The sequence below is a fragment of the Amblyomma americanum genome, chromosome 7 (genome assembly GCF_052857255.1).
Source record: "Amblyomma americanum isolate KBUSLIRL-KWMA chromosome 7, ASM5285725v1, whole genome shotgun sequence".
Lineage (NCBI taxonomy): Eukaryota > Metazoa > Arthropoda > Arachnida > Ixodida > Ixodidae > Amblyomma > Amblyomma americanum.
This window is the reverse complement of record NC_135503.1, coordinates 89,714,968-89,736,031: the sequence shown is the minus strand read 5'-3', so window position 1 is coordinate 89,736,031 and position 21,064 is coordinate 89,714,968. Positions and strand designations below refer to the sequence as shown.

Genomic DNA, 21,064 nt, shown 5'->3' with positions numbered 1-21,064 from the left:
AGTTTAGAAGCTAGACAGTCCGATAGCCATTACGGTTGTTCAAGTTGCGAATTGTGAGACAACGATGTGAAGAAGAGGCCATCATCTAAGAAAGAAACTGCAACTTTTTTCTCAAAGCCACCTCAGGCAAATTTGGAGTCCCCAGACGGCCGAAGCTCATTGGCAGACTTAGCCCTGGGGCTTAAGTTATATTACAACTGGAATTCTGTATGCGATTGTTACGTTTCTTCAGTTCCTGCTGATTGGATGATCTTTAACTGGCAGATGTATTTTTCAGGTGAGTTGCTTCTGGTTTGATGGTTAAATTCTTCAGATTATTGGGTTCACTCTAGTTTCGGGATTTTACCCTGGGTGCTTAAACACTTTGTAAAAATAAGCGTTGTGCCGAGGTAGCAGAGAACGCTACATCATACGCGTCCTGAAAAGCTGGTTACTGTTCTCGGTAACTCTTCCAAACAAAGCATCCTTCTCCGAGACAAAAATAAACATCTAAGGTACCTTGCACGCTATCATGAGAGAACGAAACTTTCAAGCTGCATCGCAGTTCGAGTTAGGCAGGCGAGAAAGCAATTTCAGCGGGGCTTTAGTCTTCCTGCGCAGAAATGAGAAAACAGCAGCGTTTCTTCGAGTGCGCGAACCAACTTTTGACCTGCCCGGAGACTGCTTCGAAGCACGGTGCTCTGTTTGTACTTCCAGCTGGGTTTGTACTGTACATTTGAAATGCAGTCGGGAAGCAGGGCAATAATGATTGATTAGCTGCGCCAGCACTCTCTTGCAGTCGTGAGCTGCTTTGTTGGTAAAAGTACTTCGGCCCTCGGAATTACGAACTCTGCGCAGTTTTACTGGTCCGTAGTGAGGTAGGCGTTCTCTTCAGCGTTTGTTTATATTTCGCGCTGACCAAAAGAGAAAAGTAAACAACTTGTAGCTCTTGGAATGGCTCCAGTAGCTCCAGTAGCACGCCGAATTTTTTAATGGCTTCCGTGGGAAAAACGGAGTGCTTATTGGCGAAGCGACCGCCAAAGCTCAGGCTGTGTTCTTTTTTGTCGTAATGAAAAAAAATGCAGAAGGATGCAGCCGCAGACGAAGCAAATGCTTGGTTGTTCGGGTAAGGATGCTAGAGTAAAACGAGGAAAAGAAGGGAAAGTGCGTGAAAATACTTTGCAAGCTGTTTGAAACGCATTCCATCGATAAAGAGAGGCGTTGAAACCAGCAAGTTTAGAAGCTAGACAGTCCGATAGCCATTATGGTTGTTTAACTTGCGAATTGTGAGACAACGATATAAAGAGAAGGCCGTCATCTAGGAAAGAAACTGCAATTTTTTTTCTCAAAGCCACCTCAGGCAAATTAGGAATCTCCAGACGCCCGAAGCTCATTGGCAGACTTTCCCCTGCGGCTTAAGTTATAGTACGACTGGACCAAAGAGAACGACGCCGGACTGCGCACGGCTTGGGGGCTAAAGGGCTGAAATAAAGGAAGCTTTAATGCAAGACATCTGGCAGTCGTCCATTAAACCCCTTCTCACAAGTTCTTAAGGATAGGCCTTGAGGTTTATCGAGGCTTGACAAAGGTGGAGGTGCAGGGTCTGCCCGGGACTCCTCTTCGCAGTCCAAAGCGCATCCCAAGCGTGAACAGTCTTCTCCAACATGCTAGATGTCGGCTTCCAGGCCTTGCCCCAAGGTGCAGCTCGATTCAAGAGACCTGTTCAAGCAGCAAAGTTCGCCGTGTCATTCCACGTACCAGCCCTCCACCAGCGACTATCCAAAACGCCAACGTTCCGCAGTTCATCCACAGATATGGTTTTGAGGATGCGCAATACTTGCTGGAGGAATTCGAGCGGGTCTCTACAAGTTTAATCAGTGGAACCCGGACAAGAAGATCTGCAATATGCTGCTTTCGTTATTTAGGACAGTGCAAGAACATGGTTTTGAAACCACGAAAAAAAATTTGTTCTGGGGGAAAGGAAATGGCGCAGTAGCTGTCTCACATATCGGCGGACACCTCAACCGCGCCGTAAGGAAAGGGATAAAGGAGGAACTAAGAGGAGAAAGGAAGAAAGAGATGTAGTAGTAGAGGGCTCCAGAATAATTTCGGCCAACTGGGGATCTTTAACGTGCACTGACATCGCACAGCACACGGGCGCTTTTAGCATTTCGCCTCCATCGAAACGCAGCCGTCGTGGTCGGGTTCGAACCCGGGTACTCTGGATCAGTACCCAAGCGCCCTAGCCACTGAGCCACCGCTGTGGGTGAGAGAACGCAGGAAACTTGATACGCGGGAGCGATTTCCACCGACAGCTGATGGACACCTTTGCGAGCACTGACCGAGGACACAAGGCACTACGCCTGCTTGCAGTGCGCGTCCAGAAGCCGAACGAAAACATCGCTATGTTCGCAGAGAGCATGGCTCGTCTTTTACACCGCGCCTATCCCAATATATGAGTGAACCAAAGAAGCTACGCCTCATCCGCAGTGTCAAGGAGCAGGTTTTTGCCGGCTTGGCACATAACCAGCCTCAGACCGCCATAGAGCTTGTAAATGACGCCACAGCTATCGAACGAGCTCTACAAGAGCGGTTGTGCCAGTGCGAGTGCCCGGCCAGCGGCGCTACTACAAGGGCGGTGGTACTGACTGCAGATAATGCGAGCTCACTGTGCGAACTCATTCGAATAGTCCATGACGAGCCTCAGAGGTTGACTACTATAAATTCTGAGTCAGCAGTGGACGTTTTTAGATGGCAAGAAAAGGGCAAGAAAGGCCTACTTCCGACATACATGACGGAAGCCAACAGTCACTGAAGCCAAAAAAACATCGAGGATGATTTTTTTAAATTTCTGGTTTTCGTCAATAAGAAAGGAATAGGATATATATTTTAAATATAGTTAATTACAGAGCAAGAGAAAAAACGACCACATGACGCCGTTTGGATCCGAACACACGACCTACCTCCAAATTTTTCATCTGGAGCTCAACCAATTGAGCTACGGCAACGGCTCGCCAATCTTCTGCTTTCGGGGGTATTTATGTGTAATGTAACCGAAACTTGAGAGTGTTCACCAGTGCCGTGTTAGTCCATAGCGGTGGACGTAGTATGTCCTATAATACCGCAAGTGCTTTAAACGCCTTCTCATTAATGCAATCCTTGAAGAATATTCCCTGCGGTTTTCTGAGATTCAACAATATCATCTCCGCTTCGGCACCTGTAAACAAATGGGCTTTCTTAATATGCACGCTAGTATTTTCTCCACATGCACAGTGCCCAAAGTGCATTCCTTGCGATAATTAAATGTATACAATCAGCTGACTGTGTGAAAGATACACAGCGAAAGTCTAAAGCGTACCCTTCTCCGTTTGTGCGTTGCTTAGAGTCATTGGCCGAGACTACTTCACTAAATAGCTTTACTCTGTTTTTCAAAGCAGGGCTTTCGGTGGACCTATTCAGACCGGTACTATTTCTGAGTTTACTTGCAATTAAGATACTTTAACCGTCTGCCTCATTATGCACGAGTGGCGCACCTGCTTTAGAAGCTACGAAAAGCGCTTAGCTTAAGCGGTTAGTTGATTTTTGTTTGCAGACGCTTACCCCATCCAAGTTTATTGAGCGCCAGATGCGAAGCAATGCTTGCGGCAGTTCAACCCCACCAGGAACTCGCAACAACTCGAGCGGTCATTGGCTCCCATCTCGTGCACTTTTACTTGCTGTAAATGCCATTTCATTGGCGGGGATCTCAGATGCATCCCGGCCTTGCGTAATAATACCTTTGCGCAATAGCCTGCGAAAGAAAGATGCCGCCTTATTCTTAAGGGCGCTGAAAAACCGCCCGTATGGAGTTTAACGGCGTGCAATGAATTGCTGCCATAAAGCTTTGCTATGGGCTTCTCTCACGCACTCGCATTAAACTGGCCCGAAAGGCCCGGTTGGTATTCCATCGTCTTCTTATGGTCTTCGTGCGCCCTGCAAAAAAGCGGAACGAAGCTTTCGAACGGTTCCGTACGCCTTTTGGAAGCGAACACAGCTATCGTCGAAACAATGGCTCAAAGGAATACGAGTCTGCAGTTGCAACTGCACGCGGAAACGCGAAAACCATTTCATGTGTTTTTCGTTATTCGTTTCAGCAATGAATGGCTCCTTTATGAGGCGCGATTTTTACGGCAAGATTCAGCTTTGGAGGTACAATAAAAACACAGAAACCGATTGCATGGACACGCCGAAAAACTTTGCGTAAGCAATGCATGTACGTAAAGTCTTCTCTGCCTGGGGTACCATCAATAAATAAGCGGTAAATATACCGCTGTTTGTGCATTCGTAGTTGTGCGAGGGTTGCTTCGGTAGATGTTGTGCTCGGCTCCCTGCTGGTAATAGATCGCGTACTTCGGTTCTACTTCTTGAGGATGCCTGAATATTACCTGAAGGCTGCATTCTTTTGCAGAGTACCCTCTGCGGTGCATACCAAGGCACTAGAAAAATAGTCATAGGAAACATAAAATGAAACAGAAGCAGCGCTGAATGTGGTCGCTAGAAAAATTGGTGCATTTTTAGAGTGCAGTAATTTAAGGAAACGCTCGGCAATGAAAGATTCAATTTTAAAGCACTGCGGAAGCGTGAATTTTTTTTTCTGGAAACCGTAGAGGATAGAAAAAAGCCCTAAAAGACCGAATTTTCATGCGAACTTAGTATAACTCGAATACCTGTGTTTTGCGTTGTAAATGTGCCCCTTGAAAGACCGGAGAAGAGTAATATTGTGCTGCTATGCCCAAGTGCTCGTAGGGGCAACTGTTGAGCAAAGAGAGCGGTTCCAAGCGTCGGATGTTTTTGACATGATCTCTTGTTGCAAAAATTCTCAGAACTGGTGCAATATAGTTATCTGTTCAGTTACATAGATAAGAGGTGCACTGCCTAAAATAAATAATCCTGGAAAAACTAGTGCAGTGCCAGCGCCTTATTGAGGGCCTGAGTACGAAATGAAATATATTTTGGTCTATAGAACATCGACTATCTCGGCCTTAGTTTTGCGTGCCCTCTTAGGTCCTGAATAACTCTTGGCCTTCAAATCTGGCTGGCATCGAAAATTCCGATTGATCTATAATCAATAAGCAGCTTTTAAATCATTGAACAAGGGATGACGTGATAGAAGAACGCGTTATTATTTTGAGTTTTGTCTTCACGTTCTTACACTGCAACCTATTAAATGCTCAACGCTCATCTTACGTTAGTAGAGATGCACTGCATCTGTAGTTATTTATTTAGCTTAGAACATTCTTCTCAGTAGCCCTATAAAATTTCCTGTGGTTTGAAGGCAATTAACTAAGTTTTGCGAGCATTCTTAATCAGGGACTAATAACTCAGTGACGTCCACCCAAGCGGCCACAAAGAAAAGCTATAGAGCCTCCACAAAAATTGCGTAGCTAACGAAAAATTCATCTTGGTGCGGGGTTCGAAACCAGTACCACTGCTTCTCTGAAACAGTAACTCTACCAAGTGAGCTAACCGGGACGGAGTGCTAACTACCAGTATTCGATTCGACAGTGTATTATATTTAGTCTTAGTGCACAATAATCCGGTTGCCTGAAATAACTGTCATCAATGGTGAACGCACTGATTTCCTTTATGTGGATGAGGTATTTTAATCTTCAGCTGCTGCAGTGGCTCAGTGGTTAATACGCTCGGGCACTGAGCCGAGGGATCCGGTTTGAATTCTGCTCACAGCGGCCACTTATTTAGATGGCGAAAAAACGTATAAGGCTCTCGTTTGCTGTGAGCTGTCAGCGCACGTTTAACTACTCTAGGTGGTCAAATGTAATTCGAATCTCACCGCAACGCCATCCCCCATACCCCATGCGCAGCTTCGCAACGTTAAAGCCCACAATTTACAATATTTCGTTAAACCTTTTCATTGCCTTATGCGCTCTCATACAACGAGCGCGGTCGAAAAGAGCAAAAGAGTCAGCGCTTCTCCAGTATTACGATAAACAAAGTACTGACGAAAAAACAATAAGCAAAAACACTAATGATTTATGTGATTTGAAGCCGTGCATTAATGGTCAGCACTGCATTATCTTTTACAGTTTAGCTGTGAAGGACCGTTTACTTTCAAGTACTTTTGAACGGTCCTGAATGTCTACGCACTACCTTTTGTAGCCCTTCCTGTGGCTCGGTTATGCAGTTTCGGTATTTTAGTATATTCAGAATCTTGAATCGTTTATACAGAGAGTGCTTTTTGCTTCATTTATTTCTTTTCTTTTTTGTCATTGATGCTGGTGTAGTAAGAGACTGAGGACTAGCCAAGCTGAAAAAATAGGTTTATCTCGAGGTTCTCCCAAGTATATCAGTGCACGTGCGCTCGAGTGTGTTTGTGTGCTTGCGTGCCCATCTGTGTGCGTGTATTGTAGAACATTAATAATCTTTATATCTTTAAAGTACGTCCGTTATGCTAAACAGGCTGCTCGTGTGAGAATTTTGCATATACTTATTTACAATATACAAGCCTTCCGAGCTAAAATTGAAAGTTTGTTTTTAGAATAAACTAGCTTGTTTGGGTTGCTCTATAGGGCTTACCATCATAAAGCGACCTAGGCTTTGAGCGACGACGCAGTGAAAGGCTCTGGATAATTTCGACCTCCTTTGCTTTTTTTTTAACGTGCACTGACATCGCACAGAATACGAGCCTCGAGTGTTTCGCGTTCGTCGAAAGGCGACCACTGCCGCCGGGATCAAACCGCCATCCTTCGGGTCAGCAGCCGCTCCTCATAACCACTCAGCCTCTGGACGGCTAGAATAAACTTGGTTTGGAACTCTTTGTGTCTGTTCTTCATTATGGGCAGCTCGAAATTGAAGTTCAAAGCATGAAGGTATATTACTCACCATTCTGAGTTCGCCAGTGACGTTGCGCTCGATACTAAGCCACCATGAGAGGTGTTATGGATCCAGGCCAGCTCTGGTCTGCTTTACCATATCTTCGTGGTAAGAACACAGAGGTTGAGGCAGAGCGAAGAGCTGTTAGTATTGTTTCACTGTGTGCACCGGGAGATTTACTTGAGAAGCGCGATGCTACCAGACGAGTAGACTGAAAGGAAAATTAAAGCCAAACGAAGCTTTTGTAACTACGCAAGGCGGCAAAAAATTTGCTGCCTTCTCAAGATGCTCTTCTACTTTGTACCTCCTTGTACTGGTGCAGGAGCTACAGTAGACGATAGGAATCAACGGGAAAATTTTCGATAGAGGAAGAGGGGGAGGGGGAGGAAATGCAGTGAGGTCAACCGGAATAATAACCGGTTTGCTACCCTTCACAGGGGGAAAGGGGTGAGGGGATAAAAAAAAGATGTAGGAGAAAAGACATTAGTAGGAAATTAAAGCCACTATGTGAAGTCATAGCGTTCGGTACACTCAGAGCCTATTGTGCAGGTCAGAAGTGTTCAAGAAGCGGAGAAGTGCCATGGAGGCCTTCACCGCCGACGATCACCGTTGCCAGTGGCCGAGAATCTTCATTTCCGTCAGTGGGCGTGGATCAAGACGCTCCAGTGCACAGCAGAGAAGCTGCCTTTCGGCGCTGCAGGCAGGGCATTCACAAAGAATGTGGGCTATAGTCTCATCACACCCGCAGATGGCACATGCAGTGCTATCAGCCATACCGATGAAAAAAGAGTAATCATTGGTGAAAGCTACACCAAGCCACATGCGACACAGCAAAGTTGCTTCATGTCGTGGTAGGCCGGATGGAAGCTGGGGCTTCAGATCTGGGTCAAAGGTTTTCAAATGCGAATTCGAAAATTGGCCTCAATTCCACGTGGCAAACGTGATGTCCTGCGCCAGTGGTCGAAGCCTGCCCGCTGCGTCGGCTCTCGAGATGGGGATGGACACACAATCGCTCGCATGGCGAGCACTTCGCGCGGCCTCGTCCGCGCGGTGGTTGCCTGCGATGCCGATGTGTCCTGGCAGCCATTGGTAAACAATAACCAGTTGCTCATGTGACCCATGATGAAGTGCAGATTGTAAGGCTTGGAGGGCTGTTTTTGAATCTGTGAAAACAGACTAATGCTAGGGAGTTTCTTCGCGTATATGTTCAATGGCGACACGAATAGCAGCAAGTTGTGCCCCAGTCGATGAAGTCCGGATTGATGTATTCACTTTCTTAACTATGGTCGTTACGGGGATGACCACGGAGGCCGAGGAACTGGTAGGGGTCACTGAGCCATCGGTGGATACGTGCAGTCGGTGTCCGTGTCTCTCATGCAACTATTCCAGAGTGGTCTGTTTTAATGCTGTCGACGATGAATCAGCCTTCGTTTTGATGCCCGGTACGGCAAGAAGCACACGAGGTTGGTGCAGACTCCATGATGGAGAAGACGGAAGACGGTCTAGAGGCTGGTGTTAATTGGGCTGGTAGAAAGTGGCGAGGGGCATCAATAATTGTCGCAAACGATGTACTCGGCCGGTTAGCAGGAAGACTGTCAAGATGATGTGCGGGAATCCGAGAGAGGTGAACAATATAAGCTCTCAAGGCTTAGATTGTTACATAGGCACTCAATGGAATCTCCTGAGCGATGAGTACTACTGCGGCTGTAGACGCGCATTTTGGCAGTCCAAGGCACGTCCGGAGACCTTGAGCTTCAACACTTTGTAGACACCCTATGTTCGTTTTCCTCAAGTTTCCTAATGCAGGGATGCTGTTCCGAAGGAATCCCGTGAATAATGCGGTGTCCAGCTGGAGCATCGACTGCACTGATGCTCCCCACGACTTCCCTCCGAGAAAGGATAGAACATGAAGATCGATGTCAGTCGCCTTTCATGTTTCGAGACGTGTGGGCTCCATGTTAGATTGCGATCGATGATTGCTCCAAGGAAGCGATGGCTTCTTTCGTAGGGTATTGTTGAGCCACTTATGCGTACGGGGTAGTGGGACATGTTCTTGCATGTAAAATCAACAAGGAAACATTTTCCAGTAGAAATTTCCACTCCTTGCAGGCGGTGCCAGGCAGTAAGAATGCTTGCCTTCTTTTGAAGCCTTGCTCGAACTTGTGGTAGCGTAACTCCTTATGCCCAGATACAAATACCGTCCGCATAGACTGAGACTCGTGCCGATGGTGGTAGTACATCGACAAGGCGGCTGACAAGCGCAAGATTTAAAAGCACTGGGCTAAGTACTCCACCCTGTGGGACCCCAAGGGAAGTGAACTGTGAAGATGTTGGTCCGTCCTCAGTCTGCATAATTAGTGATCTGCTGGATAGATAACTGCGCGTATCCAGCACAAAATGCGACCACCAAGTTCTGCAGCTTCTAGAGAGTCCAAAATAGCGTGATGAGTGACGCTATCATACTCCCCTTTGACATCTAGACACCACGCCTGTGTTATGCGCTTTAGATGCTTCTGATGTTAAATTGATAACACCAGGTAAATCACGCTATCAATAGACGAACGTTCACACCAAAACCCGGATTGCATTTGGGAATATTTGGTAGCGCTCCAGATACCACTCAATTCGCGTAAGTATTATCCTTTCCATGAGCTTGCCCACGGAACTAGGCAATGCTATTGGACGATACGATGCTAGGTCAAGCGGCGATTTTCCGGGTTTAAGGACTCGAACCGGAATACTTGATTTCCACGCGTCCGGAACTGTAACCGCACACCATGATGTATTGAAGTGGTCTAAAAGAGCATGTCGAGCCTCCTGACCAAGGTTTGAAAGTGCAGAGTATGTTACTCTATCCGGCACCGGTGATGAAGACCATCTGCAACCGGCCATGGCGGCGTCTAGTTCTTCCATAAAGAAAAGAAGGTCCATTCGCGAATCCCTAGATCTAGACACTTCGCAGCAATTCGGAGTTGTGTGTGGGTGCCTGTGACCTGCTTTTCTTGCGCAAAACTCTTCGCCAATCGCCGCTTCGCTGCGTCCTTGATGAAGTGCGAGACTTGAATGTTTGGAGCGTCTGAGGAGATGTTCGTATACCACGCAGCACACTCCAGATGCGTGAGAGAGGCTTTGGAGGATCTAGTGGTTCACAAAATGCCATCCAACGGTCAGCCTGCAAAATTTGAATCCTGCTCTGGATTCTCTTCTGCGTGCGCCTTGCATCCCTTCAGTCAAGCAGAGACTTTGTGCGCCTGAATCTTCTTTCTACTCTTCGTCTAAGTGATCGGAGGCGCTCCACGTCAAAGTCTGCTAACTTTGGCATTAGAGGGAAGAAGCATCTCGCGTTTTCCATAGCCTCCATGATGCGCTCTTCAATGTCTGTTGTAATGTCTTCTCTGCGGGAGGCTTCATGAGGGTTTTAAACATAGACCAGTGTATGCGTTGCATAAGTTTGGCAGAGCGGTATGCAGCGAGACCTGGAACAATAATATATGTGGGGATGTGGTCACTTCCATGAGTTTCTACATCGGCAAACCACCGGACTCGTCTCGCAAGGCACCGAGACACAAACGCCAAATCCAGAGAGCTGCTGTAAGACAACCCGTGAATGTGCGTGGAGAACCGTCGTTACGCCATTGTAGGTCGTGTTCAGAGGCAAAACAGACAAGAGTTCTTCCCTTGGAATTCATCCGGATGCCTCTCCACATGGTGTGATGCGCATTAAAGTCACCAGTGACGATCCAAGGCCCAGGTGTTGCAGCCAGCAAGTCCCTCAGTCTGTCGGCCTCAAACCGTGTTGTTGGAAATAAGTACGCGCCCACAACCGTAAACGTCAGGGTGCGCCTTTTCACCGTTAAACAGACGTACTGATTATGGTTGTGAGGGGGAACCGTATGGTGCAAAAGAGTAAGCTCTCTTCGAATGTAGACGATGACCTTGTTGTTTCCCCTGAGTGTGGAGGATGGAAACGCTTCATTGCCAGAAATTCGGATAGGCTTTTGTAAATTGGGCTCACAAATCACAAGGATTGTAAATCTGTATTTATAGACATATTCGCAAATGTCCGAAACAAAAGAATTGAGTGCAGGGGCATTCCACTGGAAAATGAATGCTTCTATGACTTGGATTTCAAATGGTAATGCTAGGAGAGCCATTGTGTCTGTTACTGTAGCTGCAAGCACTGGATATAGCGCCTACAGCACCTGCAATACATTCCGTGCTCCTGGCGAGTGAAGGCTAGACAGCATCACACGCATGGCATTCATAAAGGACTTCAAGATGGCGATCACCTGCACTTCCTCACCTAAGGCGGCTGGATCTATGCCTTCGGCTCACTCAGCTGTAGGCGTAAGACAGTGGGGGCGTGGCGCCTGCTCAGACACCGACGTCGAGCGTGGTTGCTGCAATGGTGGCCATGTCACCCCTGAAGCACTCGGTCCGGCTTCACCAGTAACCGGGCTTACGTTACTCGGTGGTGGTGGAGGACAAGTAGCAGGAGCGATGGCGGCTTCCCTGCTGCTGGCAACCGATTGTCTAGCAGATCGTCGGCGACGAGAACGAGGCCGACGCACCGTAGCTGCGGCCTCTCTGTGCGTTGAACGGTCTCGCACCATTTGCTTCAACACCGCCCGTTCTTTCTTCAGGCGGGGACAGATTTTTGAAGAAGCGTCATGAGGGCCACGGCAGTTGGCGCACTTCAAGACAGTGGCGCGGCAACTCTCACCGCTATGTGGTTAAGAGCAGCGTGGGCACGCTATGGTGTTAGTACAAACAGCTCTGACATGCCAAATTTTCATGCATTTCCGACACTGAAGAGGCTTCGGGACGAATGGGCGAACAGCATGTCGAAAGTGGCCAACCTTCACGTGCTGTGGAATACAGTCGCCCTTAAAAGTGAGTTTGACGCACCTCGAATCGCCGAGGCGCTGAAATTCGGTTATTTAGATGATGTTCGTCGCTGGTTTAATGAGTATCGGCAGGCGGCAGTCCGACATGGTAGCGTCGATGTTGTAAATGCGGCAGCGGTTGTGCCATTGTTTTCAAGAACAAGAGAGCTTATGAGGACGTCTCTGATCTTCTTGATGGTGGCTAGAGTTTCCATGGCGCTCCTCTTCGTTACATCGATGGCAAGGAGGTTCCTACGGCTGTTGATTCTGATGCCCTTGATCACTCCCGGGACGCGATCGTCGAAGAACACCGACGTAGCTTGTCTGTTTAGAGAGTTAAGGTTGTTGGCTGGCGTTTCAGGCGCAAACATGACTGTACATGCCGATGCACCACGCGTCGTGATGACGGTAGATGTACTTGATGAGGACGAGTCCTCACTCTTACGCAGTCTCCTCTTGGCTTTCTTGCTTCCGAGGTGAGGAGTCTTCGTTTGCAGCTGAGTGCAGCACGGTGGCCTGGCTGCTTGGCTCGTTCGATTGGTAGAAGCGCTTCCTCTGGGCGGCTGACGCCGAGCCACTAGGTTCCAGAGAAGGCATGACGTCCTCCACTTTCATCGTCATCACGAAGAGGGAGCGCCGCCCCTCTGATTGTGCGGAAAAAGCAATAAAACTGCAGGTTTGTGCGTAAGCGAAGGCTGTGATTGGATGGTTGTTTTGCTTACATAGTGCGGGTTCTCGGCAAAGACCTTCTAACCTTCGCGTAGATTTTATAGTTTTTCTCTTATTTACAAGCGGTCGCTGTAGCTTCCGTCTGACGGCCCGCAAATTGTGACTGCACGTGTACACAGCCCTGAAAATTCCAGACACACTGCCCACTCACGTGCCAAATGCGAGGTGCACTTGTGAATGAATTTCATTGATGAACGTTCTTCAATTCGTTTCAGGTTCCTTTCGAGAAAAAAAAAATTGGCGGTGGTTTACCTGTGGTTAAACCTGGGGTGACGCGCTAGCTACAGCTGGCCGAGTGGAACTTGCTCAGTGGAATCGCAAAGTCGGTCTTTCGCCGCTCCGTTTCGCTTGGCGTTCCTTCTTCATCTTCGTCCCATTTTGCACGGCGCATGCGCACAGCGGTTGCAGCTCGGTTTCACCGGGGCGCCGCGCCGCCGGCTGCAGCAGCTGTTCTGCACCACGTGACCAACGACGTGGCTAGTCATGAGACCAACCACGTGACCAGCCACGTCACCGTTGCGGTGCCACCACGGTCACGTGCCGGCGCCACGCTGAAGGCTCGAAATGCTACCATAATGTAGCTATCGCTACAAAAGGAGAGACGGGGAAGCGGGTGATATTGTCTACAACCACAATTTGGTTTTAGACCCGAACGCTTCAAGAAAAATGTTTCTGAACAAAAATATTTTTAGAGACTATGAGCTCCTTTTTTGTTTAAGTGAAATCCAAATTAGACAAGCAATTCTGTTCAGGTGCTCAGTTTTAGGTTTGTTCAATGCATAACTTCACTGAATTTGCTTAATATAACCAGAAACTGAATTCAAGCGGTTCCTTTAGTGCGTGTGCGCTCTTGCCTCAACACATAGCACATTTGTTTACCTAACTATAAGGCTGAGAACCTGGCTCGGCTGGTTTCTAATCAAAGAAAGACCACGTAGCTCCATCCATACGGTTATTAATCATGCCGCACCGAACTCATCATATCGCCACCTCAATTATATTTTCCGCTAAATTCAATTATTTAATGCGTCTTTGTCAATAGCTATGACATGCGATTAGTGATCCTGACAAACCACATACCTTTTGGCTCAGATGCGCGCCTGAATTGATCTTTTAAAAAAAACTACCGCCTCTTTCAGTTACCATCTAAGAGGCTGCTTCTTCTAATCTTAATTTTATCGATAGTTTACAGTAAAAGCAGGTGTCTGGTCACAATCGACTGAAAGGGCTGGAATATGCACATAACGCTGCGAGAATTATACTCAAAAGCGTTGTCTGTGATACCTGTTGCCGTAAAGTTTGACGTAAGCCAACTTTATAAAACCCGAAAATCTCGCCACACAATTTCTTACTCATGTCTACGCCTCACCTTCAGAAATTCTCTGTTACGTAAAATTGGTAGAAAAAAAACGCTGTTCTGCATCTGCCCACTGCTTCTACGCTGTAGCCACAGTTCAATAGACCTGCAACAACACAAATAACTTTTTTACTTTCGTTAAGGCCAGTAAATAAAGGCAATAGTGTATCGTAAGCCAAACAACATTGCTCTCTCACTTTTAAAGCACCTACACTTAGGCCGACCTCGACAACGTGAAAATTGAGGCCATCATGTCCTTATCAGATCACGCGTACTGACAGCCCTCTCTTTTTTCAATCGAAGCTGTGGCCTTTTATTGATACTGTAACTGACAACTTCGCTGATTTTACTGAGGTCATGGAGCATGTCAGCCTCCACAGACTTCAAACGTACACAGACAAAGAAGACCTCCTCTCGCCCACTATGCCAGACTCTCCACTCAAGACATCATGTGGCAAATACAATAGTACGACATACTCGACCCAGGCCCATCCCACCCACACGGACTATTCTCGGCAACGATGTTTGACAACGGCAAGGGGTTTGATAACGTATCACACGCCTCCATTTTGAGAAACCTCGCTGAGATTAATGTAGGCATTTGTACCTACAATAATATCGCAGACTGCCTACACAACCGCACCGCAGAACTCCACATTGGAGAACTCAGCAGTGCCCAGATCACCCTGGGCACCAGAGAAACCCCGCAAGGCACTGTCCTCTCCCTTTTCCTCTTTAACGTCACCATGAGGGATCTTCCACCCTTTTGAACGACACACCTCACGTACAACACTCCCTATACGCCGACGATATCATCCACTGGACCAACTCTGTCTCAAATGGGGAGGTCCAGAACTCTCTCCAGAGAGCCATTGACACTGTCTACACTTTCGTACAGGGAGAAAAGCCTGACATGCTCCTCAACAAAATCGAAACCGCTCCTCATCCGTGACAAGAGAATGCGCCGACGCGCCCCCGAAGCAGGCGAGCTCATCATGCTCCACATCAACACACACCCCACACCTTCCGTTCAGACCATTCGGGTCCTGGCCATGCTGGTACAGAACAATATCAACTCAAAAGCAATACAATGCCTCAGCACCACAGTTCACCAATTAATCGGCCTTATCCACCACATCTCCACACGCCGTAGAGATATGAAAGACGACGCCCTCTGTCGGCTAACACAGGCATTTCTCATCACCAGGATAGTATACTCCTACACTTACTATTACCTTCGCCAACAAGATGTCGAGGCAGTAAACAGCATCATCCGCTCGGTGTGCGAGGCTGCCGTAGGGTTGCCGCAATACGCCAGCACACAACACGTCCTCAACAGAAATTATAGAGGGACACAAGGCAGCCCAAATTCATTGCCTCTCTAGAAACAAGCATGGGCGTGTCATCCTTGACCGGCTAAACGTCAACCCAATAGGCGATCCCCATCCCACAGCTCCCTTGCGTACATAGCCGCCTCGTTGTGAAACCGCTACCCAAGAATATGCTCCCTGGCCTACACGACGAGCGCTGTCAGCACAAAGTCCGAGTACAAGATGATTTCTATCGTGCCGACGAACAGACACCATACGTGGACGCAGCAAGGCAAGATGCAACAACCTGCGTGGTCTGTGCTGCCACGCCGCAGTCTACCCTTATCTCTGCCGCCACAGTGCACGCCCCCTCCCCACCTCAGCGGAAGAGACAGCGATAACGCTGTCGCTGGCCATCGCTGGCCGCCGTACGCGCACAGCCCTCAGTGGCTCAAAACGAGCAATCCTAAACTGTTCGGCAGGCTGCATCTGTCTTCCTGCCGCACGCATCCTGCGCGGTTGCGCTGCCGACCGCAAAATTAACCTAATATGGGTACCCGCCCACGCTTGCTACTCTGTAAACGAAGCAGCTGACCGACTTGCCCAAGGATTAACACTCCGGCCGGCCGGCCGGCCCTAAGGATCCAGACGCCTTCGCTGAAGCCCCCCAGACTTTTGGCGACATCACCAACATTTATAAATAGACGAGACGACGTTTCCCGCCTCCCCACCCCGATCTCAACCGAGCGCAAGCCACCCTGCTCCGCAGATCGTAGACGCACTCAATTCTCAATCACTCCAGGCTGTCACTAATCATCAACGGGGAATATGACCCCGCATGCCCAAATTGCAACCACGGACAACTCGCCAGTCAGGCGCTCATTCTCTTGGGATGTTAAAATAACACAATTCCACAGGTCCTCCTGCTAGCGCTGGGACCAACTCCTCACCCAGCCAGACAAGCCCACTCAAATTTCACTGATTTTGTGGGGCCAGAACGTCGCCCTCACCTGTGGGCCACACAGGACCCACCTGGCCTAATTCCTGACATCTGTGGCAAATAAAGTTATGTGTGTGTCTCTCTCTCGCTCCTGAAGAAAATCTACAGTGTTTGCTTTTTGTGCAGTGAGCCTTCTACCGAAGAAAAGAGAGTAGCCTTCTGTTCATGTTGAGAAAAGTCAAAGCAAATTACCCTTTACATTGTACTAGGCCGCTAGTCACTTGTCATTCTGCACACTTTGCGCTGCGGGCTTCAAGAATGAATAATGTACTAAATTTCATAAAAGTAGTGGTAACTGGAAAATATTTGAGGGATCCCACCATAAGGGTATGACGCGATAGCGTTAATGAGTCCCCTAGGCGGCCATGGTCCTCTCTGAGTACTATTTCGCAGACGCTATCATTCCCTACTTTACATTCAAAGATATTAGTAGTTATCATACGGCTCCGGCACAGTGCTGCAGCACTTAATCTCGTAGCGGCTGTGCCCCGGCAGGTAGCCCTTTCAAACACAGTCGCCAGGGAGGGCTGGTGATATCCAGGTTGATCTTCCTCAGCGGGCACTCCCCATCAATCATTCATTTAACTGCCAGCTGCCGCGGTGGGTATCATGCTCACAATCATTTTGGCTGGTTGTGCTGACGTCTTAAGGTCGCGTGACCTATATGACAGGTGGGCAACCAGCTGTTTCCCTCACAACGTCGACGGCTGATTCTCTGCCTAACGGCAGCCTTAACGCCGTCGCGTTATTAATAGGGTAGCTTGATCGAATATGTGAATTGCTGTCCGCGCTAAATCTGCATCACTCGCTCTTCGCAGGCTCTCCGCTGAGGCAGCTCTTCACTAGCAAGATCTTGCAGCTTCAAGAAAATGGCACCCTTCTTGCTCTGCGCCAGCGCTGGTGGTCGGCGGTGCCAGTGACCGGCGACGGCGCTGACCGCCGCTGCAGCCCCGGTGCTGAAGCTGGAAGTTCTTCCGCGGGCGGAACTGCGGCCGGAAGCAGCAGTAGCAGCAAGGACGCCCTGGGCATTCGCGGGCTCCTGATAGTCCTTGGTGTCGGGTGTCTTATTTCCGTGGTGGTGGTGGTCGCCGAGTGCCTCTGGAGGTTTCACTGCTCAACAAAACGGAGGAACCAGGTTAGAACCTGCTAGGCTTGGTCCATTATAGTGCGTTCATAATTAGGTAAATTTAGACAGGAATGTACTGCAATGCATTTTCGACCCTGGTACGGCAGCTCTTTTTCTTTCTTGTGAGCTTAGTCGAACCTAACAACTAAAAATTTTGCTTTAACGCAACAGTCAATATCCTAGCACAGTTTCCGATTAACTAATGTGCGCCTGAAAACAGTTTTTGCCGTTAAATTGTTTCGCTGTTTTCACAGCGCAATTTCTGTTTGAGGGCAGAAAATTATGGATTACATCCGAAGAGGCTGTGATAACAAGAGGAATGTCACATAGAGATAGACATATTCTAGTTCGAAAATACGTGAATAATTTTGTTGCTACAGCAAAAGCTTCTAGGCATCTAAAGCTGCATTAAGTGTTTTAAGCAAACGAACAGTCGGGCACGTCTTTATATGTCTCAAGCATTGTTTCATTTGTTTACATTGTTATTATAACTGGATGACAAAACTGTTCCTGTCAAACGAGAACGTTGGTTTGATGGGTCGCTCTGTGGAAAGTCGAGGATAAATTTAAAACAGTTTTTCTCCAAGTAAAAGAAAAATGATAGCTTAGCTGGACACGCGATTAGTGACAGAAAACAAACAATTGTTCTAATGTCATATTGACCGAAACCGGGAGATTTATTCAAACAGCTGTCCATTTTCAGTTGTATTTTTCGCGTCCATTTGGTCTTCCCTGAGTGGTAACTCTGATATACCCCCGGATTTTAAGCGCCTAGGTTTAGCGACACGACCACTGGCTTGTTGCCGACCGGACGTCACCATTGGCTGCACATCGCAGCCAATGGCAGCCAGTGGTCTGGTATGCTCGCCTACTGTTGACAGAGCACTGCCATGCACCTCACTATTGGCTGCATATTGCATCCAATTTCATCCAATAGTGAGGTCTGACCGCAACTCGCCCAATAGCCTTGCCCGATGCGCTTCAAAGCCGCGGGTATGTCTGAATGAAAACTAAGAGAGGCCGAATGGACGCGAAATGGACAACAGAAAATGCACAGCTTATAGAATACGACCCCAGAGTGTTGTAGGCATTGCATCGACACCGCGGTACATTTTGTAGCTAGCCCAAACTCATAGGTCCGGAAAGAATAACTGCGATATATATATTTGTTCTTTTTTACTTTTCCGCAGGGACCCAGGTGGAGAAAAACACGACGTAAGATACCGGCAAGTGCGTCCTTGCAGGACTCAAACCTGATCATCCTCGATCCTCCCAAGGAGTTTCAGGACGACCAGGACAACTTCCCCATGACGTCATACAAGAGCGAGCCTCTCACATAGCAGTACACAGATGAAAAGGACTGGCAGCTGTGAATCAAATGTCAAAGAAAAAATGTTTAGATGTTACTGAAAGAGTTTTTATTTACTCTTCTTCATCAGCCTTAATTCTTACAAGACAAGCAGAGACTGGTCTGAAGGGCTACACGGGACGGGCTTCTAACTTTGTAAATATTTCACTTACCTGTTTATACCTGTGTGCGACCTGAGGGCACTTCTTGTTTAAATGTTTGCTTTACGTTTTATTTGGCACGGATCGTGTGTGATAAAAAGTTTAATTTGCACTGAGCAATTCATAGTTGAGTAGGAACACAACACTAGCTTTCACACCAAAGAAACCCGAAAATTAAACTGTTTTCGGTGTATGCAGGTTACGCCATCCGTCTACTGATGCACGCAGAACAATTTCTTGATGTATTTGTTAATTTGCATCAGCGGATGTTTTTCTTTACCTTCATAACACGTCTTAGAAAGAATTATGAATATTAACCATCATCAATATCATGCTTTTCAAAAATAAAACAGACTCTTTCAGTAGCTTTCTATTCAGTGCTACCTACTGGACCGCACTTCTCGTTCTATATGCGGCGCCACGATGGTCACAGTATGGTTTTGTGTCTCTCAGACATTTAAGCGCAAATGAGGCGCCCCAGCTGTGGGCTATGCCAGAAGATTTGCAGGATGGCGCCGACGTGTCCACGGCCCCAGTTTCTCTCAGGTGGCATATAGTTTTCTTAAATACCAAGGGTGCTATAGCAAATGATGACGTGTAGAGAAGGAAGCGCTTTGGATGGAGTTGTTCGTTTTTATTCGCGCGCCGAGTGCAAGTTATACCAAGGCGACACAGGTGTCCACATTATGTATCCGCGGTAGCACGTAAGGTGCGACCATTACGAGCACGTCACCGTCCCACAAACACGCAGCATTCTACCTTGCATCCAGAGGCTTCTGAACACGAACAGATACCTTTAAATTTTTTCAGAATTTGCGGGAAAAAATTTCAAATGTATAGAAGTTACACATCGATACAAGGAAAATTGTTTGAGACTTGCTCCGTCCTCAACGTTAATATTTTCATTCCGATCCTCTGTCTACCCCTGACGAGATTGTTAGGCGACCAGAATTTCATACGTAATCCAGCTCAACTTATCCCTGAGGATTTCCTAGATCATCTGTTCTTATTATTGGCAAAAAAGTAAAAATCTCTGGTTAAAAAAGATTGTTGCACCGCTTACGTGAACCTCTGGTCTTGTGAGTAAATGTCTCAGTTCAAGAATACGTGAGAAAAAATACTCAACGTAACCATAATTATTGCTCAATGATGCTCAATGGTCATTGACTGACACAGCTACGCCGCGGAGACATAGCATATGCACTAGAAGATTACCAATTACTCTAGCGGTTCCTCGCAGATTTGCTGCAGTGTTTCACCTGTCAAAAACGTTGAGCACGACGAGGTGGGTATTTAGGAAAATTAATGAATTGATGCTTTCCATAAAATCAAGCTTACCATAAAACGTTCGTGTTTTTTCGAAACGTTTTCAGATGGTTAGTATATGCGTCCCTTCTTATGCACAACAAATTTAGTTATACACTTTGCTTTCACTCGCACCGCCAAAAGCTGTTTGCGGCCCCGCAACTAAACCTGTGGTGAACGAAAAAGAGATGGCTCTGTGAAACCACTGCCTGTTTTCTTTTTGATTTCTTTTATTGTCTGAGAGTTTTGACATCTGAAGCTGCGAAATTGGTTCTACGAAAAGAAAAAAACAAACGTTAAAAAAACACTGCCAAGTTCTTTATTACAATCATGCTGTCGTGGTAGTAAAGACTACGCGGAAAATTCGTGTTGTTTTATTTTGTATATTCAACTTATTGCTCTCTGTAGTTGAAGAGTGAACACCAAACACATTTCGTACAGTTTGCACTTAACCTGCACTGTGCAGAATCGATGAATTTGAACTTGTTTGAAGCACCGAGGATAAGGTTGTGCACTGTGCCTTGAAGCACGCGTCTCACGCCTAGGAAATGTGAAAAAAGAATATATTAGCATAGTTGATGTCAATTACTTCGACGACCTTTACAGTTCAATAAACTTGTTTATGACGCTCAACTCTGCCTCTTTTTCCATACTTGGTAGATGCTCTATGTCACTGACGTAATTTGTTGAAATATATCTCTTGCACTTATCTCATTTGTTCATTTAAGCGATGACAGTAAATGTAGCGGCATCTATATGTGCACGTACGCTCTTGTGCTTACTCCTTCTTCCGAAGTGAATCCTTCATCTTGTCGTACAAGGAACAGCCTTTAGAGGAGCAAGAAGAGTTAACCAGGAGCAGAAATGGAGCGAACATCTCAGAGGGAATACATATGCTGCCACGATGTAAGCCTGCTACCTATCGCCTATTCCTAGGGCGCGTAATTTTCTATAATCATGAACCGCCACTGAGCATATTACCTGCGAACAACG

General features: G+C 47.3%; 1 protein-coding gene across 1 annotated transcript in view; it reads left to right on the top strand.

The window, feature by feature from the left end:
• LOC144097316 (glutamate receptor ionotropic, kainate 2-like) overlaps nt 1-20,702 on the top strand; it is a 481,864-nt gene extending 461,162 nt beyond the window's left edge. The window contains exons 16-17 of the mRNA XM_077630058.1: nt 16,950-17,266; nt 18,448-20,702. Coding sequence (XP_077486184.1) covers nt 16,950-17,266; nt 18,448-18,597 — 467 coding nt within the window. The 3' untranslated portion in view covers nt 18,598-20,702. The remainder of the gene's footprint in view (nt 1-16,949; nt 17,267-18,447) is intronic.
• Nucleotides 20,703-21,064: the final 362 nt, after the last annotated feature.